The 10,714-nt window shown below is 42.3% G+C and overlaps 1 protein-coding gene across 1 annotated transcript in view; it reads left to right on the forward strand.

Annotated features, from left to right (window-relative positions):
- Positions 1-3,604, forward strand: part of LOC107121884 (acidic mammalian chitinase-like) — a 12,643-nt gene extending 9,039 nt beyond the window's left edge. Inside the window, exons 6-11 of the mRNA XM_015424894.1 lie at positions 81-193; positions 1,859-1,982; positions 2,114-2,299; positions 2,566-2,685; positions 2,780-2,921; positions 3,348-3,604. Coding sequence (XP_015280380.1) covers positions 81-193; positions 1,859-1,982; positions 2,114-2,299; positions 2,566-2,685; positions 2,780-2,921; positions 3,348-3,604 — 942 coding nt within the window. The remainder of the gene's footprint in view (positions 1-80; positions 194-1,858; positions 1,983-2,113; positions 2,300-2,565; positions 2,686-2,779; positions 2,922-3,347) is intronic.
- The last annotated feature ends 7,110 nt before the right edge of the window (positions 3,605-10,714 follow it).

Raw genomic sequence — 10,714 nt, forward strand, 5'->3', positions numbered from 1 at the left:
CTCCCCTCTTTTGCAAGCCACAAAGTAGCGCTTGCAGAGGGGGAATTTTTGTTTTGTGTGCGCTTCATCTTCATGAACAGGACATACAGCTTTTCTGTAACCCATTTTCTATTGACATTGAAAATGTGGATACAATTTACCAAATGGAACTGGCTGAACTGCAGAATTGTGACTCTCTGAAAGAAGCATTCAAGTCAAGCAGCCTTCCTAATTTCTATGCATCTCTCCCCTCTGAGACATATCCTAATCTCAGGAACCATGCACTCAAAATGGCAACCATCTTTGGAAGCACTTATGTCTGTGAACAGACTTTTTCCAGAATGAAACATCTGAAATCTCCAACCAGATCTAGACTAACTGATGCACACTTGCATCACTTGTTACGACTAGCAGTGACAAATATGGAACCGGACATTGACCATCTCATTAGCCAAAAGCAGGCCCATAGTTCCCATTGAAATACTGGTAAATTTGTTGATTTAACTTTACTTGTTCTTCATTTTAAATATTGTATTTGTTCCCGTTTTGTTTTTTTGCTTCAAAATAAGATATGTGCAGTGTGCATAGGAATTTGTTCATAGTTTTTTTAAAAACTATAGTCCAGCCCTCCAACGGTCTGAGGGACAGTGAACTGGCCCCCTGTTTAAAAAGTTTGAGGACCCCTGGTATAAACACATAGATTGGGAGGCAGCAGTGAGGAAAAGAAATGGGATAAAATGGGCCTTCCTGCCTCTTCTGTCAGTGGGTCCCGTGACCCTACGAATCAACTTTTCTGGAGCTGGAAGTGACTAAGGGGAGGGAGAAAGTGGAGAAGATACACAGTCCTTGTCCAAAGATTCCTGATGCTTGTGCCCGTTGATCACTAGATCACTAGATCCAACCTGATGTGTGCCATGTTATCGGACAGTTGTACACTGGCTGCACATCAATGTGAAACCAAGTTGTGGGCCTGCACTGGTAAAAATCAGTGTGCAAATCACGAGGCCACTACTTTTTTAAAAAATAATTTTTAATTGATTTTTCAAATATTATAATACATAACAATTTACTGAACTCGTTTTTCCAGTAGAATACATAGATATAATGAAAGTCAGTAGTTAATGTTCAGGAACTAAATAATTTTAACAACAATAAACTCAACTAATAAATTCAGTATATTACCAAGACAATAGCATTAAAACATGAGTATATTATCGTCCCCTACCTATTATTTAATTATTTGTGACAATATAATCATTCACATATAGAGTTTAGTCTAGTTTAACTATTTCTCAGTGTGTCGTACAAACTATATTGAAAGGTGGTTCCCAATACTGGAAAAGTTGGAAACTCTACTAGAACAGACTGGACATGCACAAAACAGTCAATACTGTAATCTCTTAAAAACAGGCGGGATTCTTTAAGGCCACTACTTATGCTGCATTTTTTCACATAGCACCATTAGTTTTACAGGTGCACATAGATGCAATTCACCGTGCTGATTAGCCCCAAAACATTGGTAGTGTTCTGGATACTCATTTAGAAAGAGAAATGTGACCTCCTAAAGATGTGGAATAGAAATACCAATGATCATGTTAATTATATAACCAAATATTGCAATGTTGATGAGACAGCTGAGCCTGAGAATGGCTTACAATACAAATCTTTCCAATTATTCATCAAATAGCAATGTTTTTGGGTCAGAAAAGATACATGTAATAGTGGAACTCTTGCCTAAGAAAGAACAGCTATATTATGGGGAAAGTATGCTTATAAACCAGGAAGCACAAATGCCTTATCTGTGTGGAGTCTGGAAAGGCTACTGATCACAGTTGTAAGAAGGCTGCATTGATGACCAATGTACTTAATCTCCTTATAGGTATTTGGACTATTTCCATGTGATGACCTATGACTTCCATGGTTCCTGGGAGGGATATACTGGAGAGAACAGTCCTCTGTTTAGAGGCCCTGCTGACACTGGTGGCAACATCTACTTCAATATAGTAAGTATACAGTGAATGCTTAAAACAGCATAGTTCAGAGCCTGCAATGATGGAAGGGTTTAAAATGGAAACAATGGAGAAATCAGTATTCTACTTGCTAACAGAGGATAACACATGTACTGTCTTTACAGGACTATGCCATGAACTACTGGAAGAACAATGGTGCCCCAGCTGAAAAGCTCATTGTTGGATTCCCAACATATGGGCACACCTTCATCCTCAGCAACCCATCCAACACAGCCATTGGTGCCCCCACATCTGGGGCTGGACCTGCAGGACCATACACAAGACAGGCTGGCTTTTGGGCTTATTATGAGGTTTGTGCATTTATTCCTACTATATAACTAAGGTAAAGATATTCAAAACTGCCAATAACTTATTTTATTGAAGATCATTCAAAAACATTGTATGTGGGTAACTGGTCAGAATACACAGTGTGGTCTATGGGAATATGCTAACTTGTTACAGAAGACAATTTATACAGATGTGTGCTTTGAGAAGTGGATGTTCTGAGTTCACTCTCCTGCTGTTGGCTAGAACCTTAAGTGATTTACAAGATATGTTTGTGTTTCTTCTCACTTAGATCTGCACCTTCCTCAATAATGGAGCCACTCAAGTCTGGGATGCTCCTCAAGATGTGCCTTATGCCTACAAGGGTAACGAGTGGCTTGGATATGACAATATCAAGAGCTTCAATATTAAGGTATGATGCACTGTGCCAAAGTCATTAAGTACAAGGTTCCCAGTTCTCCAGTACCACATCAATTGATTTTGTCTTCCTGCTTGACATTTAACAGGCTGACTGGGTGAAGAAGAACAACTTTGCAGGTGCAATGGTTTGGTCCCTGGACTTGGATGATTTCACTGGCACTTTCTGTAATCAGGGCAAATACCCCTTGATCACTGCTTTGAAGAATGCTCTCGGACTGCAGAGTTCTAGTAAGTAGTAGCAGAAGTGAGGATTCCAAAATGTCTAAGAGGTGAACATCAAAGTTCTAGCAAAAGTTTACTATGTTGAAATGTTGAACCACAGTTGCTTATTGTACAACATATCTTTCAAACTGAGGTACTAAAGGAAGGATTTTTGAAGCCTGCTTAGAATGACAGGCCATGGAACAAACATTCAAAATTACCCATTCTTTAGGTTTATGATTAGCACTTGGACCCTTTTCTGTTGACAGTGAAGTAAGCCATAAAGTCAGTTATAAAAAAGCAAAAATCAGCAAAATCATCAAGTTGGACCTTCTCAGTAGCACAGATCATCAATATTCATGCAAACTCCTTAGATCAAGCCCCAAATGAGGCAGAATTCACATCTTTTTGATAGAAGAATGACCCAAGATATTATTTTCTGCTCTCTTCCAGGCTGTACACCTTCTTCCAACCCCAGTAGTGGCAGTGGCAGTGGAAGTCCTGGAGGCAGCCCAAGCAGTGGCTCTGGAGGCAGCCCCAGCAGTGGCTCTGGAGGCAGCGGGTTCTGTATCAACAAAGCTGGAGGCCTCTATCCAGACCCAACTAACCACAACAAATTCTACCACTGTGTGAATGGGAGGACTTTTGTGCAGAATTGCCAGACCGGACTTGTCTTTGATACCAGCTGTTCCTGCTGTAACTGGGCATGAAGAGATCAGGGCTACTAGCCTTCCTAATCTGATCAAGTTGCCACATAGCTGCAACAATTAAATAAAATTCAGCAAATATAAAGACTGTTGCTCTCCATTTCTGTTAATTCATACAGTGTTTAAGGTTTGCCTTTCACATTGCTCCCATTGCTTCTGCTTTTGAGAGCCAGTTTGGTGTAGTGGTTAAGTGTGCAGACTCTAATCTGGGAGAACCGGGTTTGATTCCCCACTCCTCCACTTGCACCTGCTGATGTGACCTTGGGCCAGTCACAAGCTCTGGCACAGCTGTCCTTGAAAAAGAGCAGTTTCTGTCAGAGTTCTCTCAGCCCCACCCACCTCACAGGGTGTCTGTTGTGGGGAGGGGAAGGGAAAGGAGTTTGTAAGCCGCTCTGAGACTCCAAGTGAAGGACGGGGTATAAATCCAATATCATCATCATCATCATCATCATCATCTTCTTCTTCTTCTTCTTCTTCTTCTTTTTCTTCTTCTTCTTCTTCTCCTTCTTCTGGAAGGAGCCAGCAGGTGTTCTCTTTTTCTACCTGTATCACATTCAGAGTTTTTCAGTTGTAGTGCAACTATGTTTATCATATCAAGAATGAAACAAATAGTGTAACATAGGACACATCCTGAGGCTAGGGTCTTTTCCAAGCTCATAAGTCAGCATGGTTCTGTAGATATAATATGCAAGCACACAAGCATCTGCGCTTAATACTTCCATGGATTAGCTGTTTTTTCCACATTCCTAGTCCCTTTTATTTTTTAGTAAATATATGAGATAACTTACTTTCCTCCAATCCTTATAATACTGGATAATCTTTTTCAAGAGAAACAGGAGAGGAATATATATTTTACTTTACAGGTTCAAGTAGTTCTTCAAAAAGCCCCTCCGCCAAAAAAAACCCCCTTAATTCATGGTAGGAAGGAAATACCTGTTGTTTCTTTATTTACACTATGTTAGGATTTTATAATATTATTTGGTGCCAACATATTAATTCTGGCTGCTGCTGATGGCCACAGTTATGAGATGGACTTCTTCTTCTTCTTCTTCTTCTTCTTCTTCTTCTTCTCTCTCTCTCTCTCTCTCTCTCTCTCTCTCTCTCTCAAATATATAAAATGCCCACAAATGAAATCAAGGTGGACGGGCAAGGGATAGCACAGAGAGGAAAGAGCTGATTATTGCAGGGATATCTGTACAGCACAACTTTGTGTATGTAAGTGCACAGCAGAGGTATGCAAAACAAAAAAATCAGATTCAAAGAATGGGAAACAGATTTTGGGGTGCATCTGCCCCTCTCTCATGCACATACCCAATATGGATGAAATTCTCATGCCACACACAAAGATGGAGGATGAAAAACTATATATACCATCCAGAACTTGTTGAATCAATGACTCATTAAATATGTGATCACTGATGGAAGAAAACAACCTATTGTATAGACAATTAAAATTAAACTTCTTGCATGCAGAGGAGATATAAATTGGAGTGTTAAAAGTTTCCTTCTGTTCCCAAGATCATCTAGTAGGTGTTGGGTACCTGATTTTTTACAAAAATGGAAGACATGGGTGAGGGGAACTAGACCCTGCTCATTCTCACACCTTATTTATTATTTGTTTAGAAAATGTTTCTGCTGCCTCTCCTGGGAACATATTCAAGGCAACTTACAAAATAAATACATAATAAAACATTGAAAGTTTTTCATTTATTATTTCACTGCATTACACATCTCTCAGCATCTTCCCCAGGCTGGCTGAGTTTTCATAGCACAGCCTGGCCAAACATTGAAGTGTGGAGCAGAACAGGGCAAGGTATAGCAATAGGGATGGGCATGAACCAGCTAATGAACTAAAGTTTGTCCTGAAATTTGGCTGGTTCGTGGTTCATGAAGCGAAGCCGTGAACTTCCATGAATTTTGGTGCACCCCTGCTTTCTGCTTTTCATGAAAACCCCTGAGCTGTTTGGAAATCCTTGCTTTCTGTGAAAAGCCCTGGGGAGCAGAAAGCGGGGGTTTAAACTTTAAATGGCTCACAAACCAAGTTGGTTTGCAAACCAGCCTCCTGGTTCACATGGGTTTGTGGTTCAGTTCATGATTCAGTCACAAATCATGAACTGAACTGCAAAAAATGTGGTTCATATCCATCCCTATATAGCACCCCTGCTTCTATCCATCTCAATTTAATTGAGAATGCAGTACATTAAATAAAAGATCCCTCTAGTCTGTTTGCAGGCAACATTTATCACCAGGGAGCCAAAGACTGCACATTTGCCCCTAATCCTTCTCCCATTTCCATAGCCCTGGCTGCCAGCCAGAGACTACAAGCAAAGTGTTTCCATCTGTCACCTGCAAGGCATACAGCCTGATAGGAACTTGCTAATTATTGCATGGTTGAACAACCATAACCTTTGCACCTTTATTCCCCTCCTGTCCACCAGAAGATGCAAGCAAGGTGTATCCTTTACCTGCCTAGCATGTACACAATGCCAAAGAAAGCAGTAGCCCAGACAACCAGGACCTGTGGTTAAATAGAATCAGAACACCCTTCCAAAAACAATGATTGACAGAATGTGGAAATTCTGAGCACACAAATGCCAGTTGAGATGCTTCTGTCCAGTGGGAAGTCTTCCAGTTGGATCATGCATATATTGGCTGAATCACTCTCTGCCTTTCCTGTCATACTTACCTTACTGTCTCCTCCTGCCCATGAAACCAATACCAGATGGCAAGGTACTAGAATAATCATCAGATCAGGAAAAGTTCCACTGATTCACATATATCAGACATAACCTTGTTCAGATTCAGAACATCCTGTCCTTATAATAGAAGCCAGTTGGGGTGGCAACGTTCTATGCACGGCAAAATCAGTTCGTTCTCCCATGTGTCAATCAGAGTGTGTCAGTATGCACTGGCTGCATTCCCGGCAGCCTACCCACAGAAGGTCTGCATGCCAAAACTTCCGTCACAACACGCCTTCACCACTGGAGAGAAGACATTTGCCTCACCTCAGGACAGAGGACGACATTTGCTACCTGTGGGTCTGCTCCAGCAGCCACCATTAGTGCCTGACTTCTAAGCCCTTCTAAAGTCCCTTTCGTGCCCCTACTCATTTCCCCTCCCCACTTCACATGGCCCACGGTGTGGGGCAATCACTCCCCTAGCCCCACTGTGAGGCAGGCAGGTCTCGGATGGGACCATGGCGAACGTCTTCAGGGCCTCCGGGAAGGGTGGGTGGAGTGCAGCCTCTCCGTTTTCGGCTCCTCCCCCCCGCCGGCCTTAAGAGGCTTGGGAGAGTGGGTGGAGGGTGGAGGTGGTGGTGACCTGGCGGCCGCAGGCCCGTTTTGCGCCTCCCCCCTGTCGTGATGTGCGAAATGCTGGCTAGTACGTCAGTGCCCAAAGAGAGTTGGAGTACCCAAAGAAGACTGGAGTCCAGAGCTTAGGTGCAAACACACAGTGTTATTTATTCACACCCAGCTTCCACCAATATACAGGTCTCAGTGTCAAAGTGCTCCTCTGCAACCAATTCAAGTGATAGACAGAGATACACTGTACACCCTTTACATATGTACATCCATGAGACAATCAGCACACAGCTGATGCAATCGTGGTGTAATACTCAGTGCCAGGCTGGACTGCTTCAAACCAGTTTGAGCCAGCCTCCCTTGCAGCTTCTAGCTGTCACTTGCACTGACATTAGATTAAACTCATCTAGGCCAGCCTTACTTAGACATGTGAATCACAACACCCTCGCCAGCATTCAAAGGCTTCGGGGGAGCGGGTGGAGGGTGGCGGCGACCCAGTGGTTGCGGGCCCATTTTTGACACCTCTCCTCTCCGCCGGCCTTCAGAGGCTTCGGGGGTGCGGGTGGAGGACAGCGGCAGCCCATTTTCAGGACTGTTGTAGCAGTCAAGAGGCCAGGTCTAACAATACACTGGAATGGGGTGGGTAGACCTGTTCTCCAGAGGCCTCTGGAGATATGGTTACCCACCCCATTCCACTATATTGGTAGACCTGGCCTCTTGACCACTACAATAGTCCTGATAGTGGGATGGGGTGGGTAGACCAAAGGCCAGGTCTACCAAAGGCCAGGTCTACCAAAGTCCAGGTCTACCAATATAGTGGAATGGGGTGGGTAACCATATCTCCAGAGGCCTCTGGAGAACAGATCTACCCACCCCATTCCAGTGTATTGTTAGACCTGGCCTCTTGACTGCTACAACAGTCCTGAAAATGGGCCCCCGCTGTCCTCCACCCGCACCCCTGAAGCCTCTGAAGGCTGGCGGTGAGGAGAGGTGTCAAAAATGGGCCCGCAACCACTGGGTCGCCGCCACCCTCCACCCGCTCCCCCGAAGCCTTTGATGGGGAGGAAGGGAGAAAGAGTGAGAGGGGGAAAGAATGAAGAGGGGGGTAGCGAGGGGGTAGTGGCGAAAACATGCCCGCGGCGGGCGTTTCAGTGCCACCGCCACTGCCCCTCATCTGCTCCCCCCGAAAGAAGAAGAAGAAGAAGAAGAAGAAGAAGAAGAAGAAGAAGAAGAAGAAGAAGAAGAAGAAGAAATTGGATTTATACCCCGCCCTTCACTTGGAGTCTCAGAGCGGCTTACAAACTCCTTTCCCTTCCCCTCCCCACAACAGACACCCTGTGAGGTGGGTGGGGCTGAGAGAACTCTGACACAAACTGCTCTTTTTCAAGGACAGCTGTGCCAGAGCTTGTGACTGACCCAAGGTTATCTAGCCAGGTGCAAGTGGAGGAGTGGGTAATCAAATAACTCATTTCCATTCTGTCAAAGCCTTTCTCCAGGTCTACAGAGAGGATTAAGGAATCAACAGATCGAGATTTACCATATGAGATTATGTTTAAAGTGTGCCTTATATTGTCCATTAGGGATCTACCAGGAATTAATCCTGTCTGGCCGGAGTCAATATAATGACGAATGATATTTTGAAGCCTGGAAACCAATACCTTTGCAAAGAGTTTTGCATCATAATTTATGAGAGCGATGGGTCGGAAAGATGCAGGAGATTCTCTGTTGCCAGTTTCTTTGGGAATAGGTATTATTAATGATTCTTCCCAGGACGGAGGCGTTTTTCCTGTCACTAAGATATGATTACAGGTGTCGGCAAGGTGATCAACTAATGGAAATTGGAACAGCTTGTAAAATTCCAGACCAAAACCATCTGTGCCTGGAGCCATATTTGGTTTCGTCTGTGAGATTGCCTTTCGGACTTCCTCGGGAGTGATGGGAGCGTCTAAAAAGGCATTATGTTCTGAACATAGTTTTTTTAAGAGATTTGAGTTTTGCCTGAACTGCAGAATATTCTCCATTTCCGGGTTGGTAGAGGTGTACAATTCTTCATAGTATTGTGCGAAGCAATCTCCAATATCCAAAGGTTTGGTCAATATGGAATTGTCTTTAGTTTTCCTGATATGAATCTTGCGCTCATTACATTTCTGTTTAACGCACCAGGCTAAAAGTTTTAAGTTTTTGGGATTTTTTTTGCCAATGTTGTTGCTTAAGGTAAATGAGCTGTTTCTGGATTTTCTGTGTCTCAACAGATTGGAGGATTTTACGTTTTGCTTCTAGTTTTTTTCAGTTTTTTTTTTGTTTCGTGTTGTTTTGTGAAAGGTTTTAAGGTCTCTGATTTCTGTTAATAGTGTGTTAATATTTTGTTGTTTTTCTTTTTTCAGCTGTGTAGACATAGCTATGATCTTTCCCCTCAACACTGCCTTAAGAGCATCCCAAACCATGTGTGGATCAACTTCATTGCTCTTGTTGTCTTTAAAGTATGTTTCAATGGAGCGTCGGATTTCCTCTTTGGAGCTGTCATTCAATAAAATGAATTTATTTAGTTTCCAATGTCATTGGATATATTCTTGGTTTTGATGCAGCAAATGTAATTGTACAAAAGCATAATCTGACCATATAAAGCGTCCAATTTCTGCCTTAGTAATGTTGTAAGCAAGAGAGTCAGAGAACAGCAGGTAATGAATACGTGTATAGGACTGGTATCTGGGGGGAAATATGTATTGTCCCATTCTCCAGGGTGCACATTTCTCCAAGCATCTTGTAGATTGTGTTTTCCCAATATTTCCTTTAGTCTTGAAAAGCTGGGGTTTTTTAGCTTTTTTCTCAGAGTCCGTCCCAATCTGTCTAAATAAAAGTCCATAATAAGGTTAAGGTCACCGCTGATGACTTACATGACCTTCTTTAAACTGGTCTAAGGCTGATAAGGTATCTTCCACAAACCTCTCCTGGGACTCATTTGGTGCATATATAGAAGCAAGAGTGAAACGAACATTGTCTAGAGTGCCTTTAACAAAAATAAATCTGCCACATGGGCCTGCTAGTGTACCATCACATTTGAAGTGAACTGTCTTTGCAATAAGAATGGCCACACCTCGTGGCTTGGATGAACCACTGGTGTGATACTGATGCGTATAACAGGAAGTGTTTAGAATCTGGTCTTTCTAGTTGTTATCATAGAGATTTATATTTTTATTTGTAATTGTGATACCTAAGTATTTTACCTTTTTTACTACTTCAATATTTGCTATCTGTTGTATTTTGTTTATATCTGTCTGTTTACAATTTTTGTTACTATTTTTGTCTTTCCAAAGTTTATTTTAAGATCTGCCCTTTCCCCATATATTTGTATCGTATTTAATAGATGCACTATCGAAGTTGTTGGGTCTTCTAAAATAAACACAAGGTCGTCAGCAAATGCCTGGAGTTTATACGGTTCATTCTTTATTTTAAGACCTGTTATTTTTGTATTGTCTCTAATCAGATCATTTGGCATTTCAATTCCAAATATAAACAATAATGGTGAAAGTGGGCAGCCTTGTCTAGTTCCCTTTTGATCGGGATATTTTGTGTTATACAGTACACGACCTACACATTTCATTTATGGGGAGAATTGCCACCATAAAAATGAATATCCTGCCGAGGTTTCTTTTCTTGGTACAATGCATACCTATATTAAAAAACAATAAAGTTTTTGAAGAACTAGATCAAATGGTAAGAAGGTTTATCTGGCAAGCTAAAAGATCTCGAGTAAAATGGAAGCTTCTACGTGATAGAAAAGAAAGAGGTGGATTTGGCATACCAGACTGGA

Source organism: Gekko japonicus, unplaced genomic scaffold (genome assembly GCF_001447785.1).
Source record: "Gekko japonicus isolate JY-2015 unplaced genomic scaffold, Gekko_japonicus_V1.1 scaffold1404, whole genome shotgun sequence".
NCBI classification, from domain to species: Eukaryota; Metazoa; Chordata; class Lepidosauria; order Squamata; family Gekkonidae; genus Gekko; species Gekko japonicus.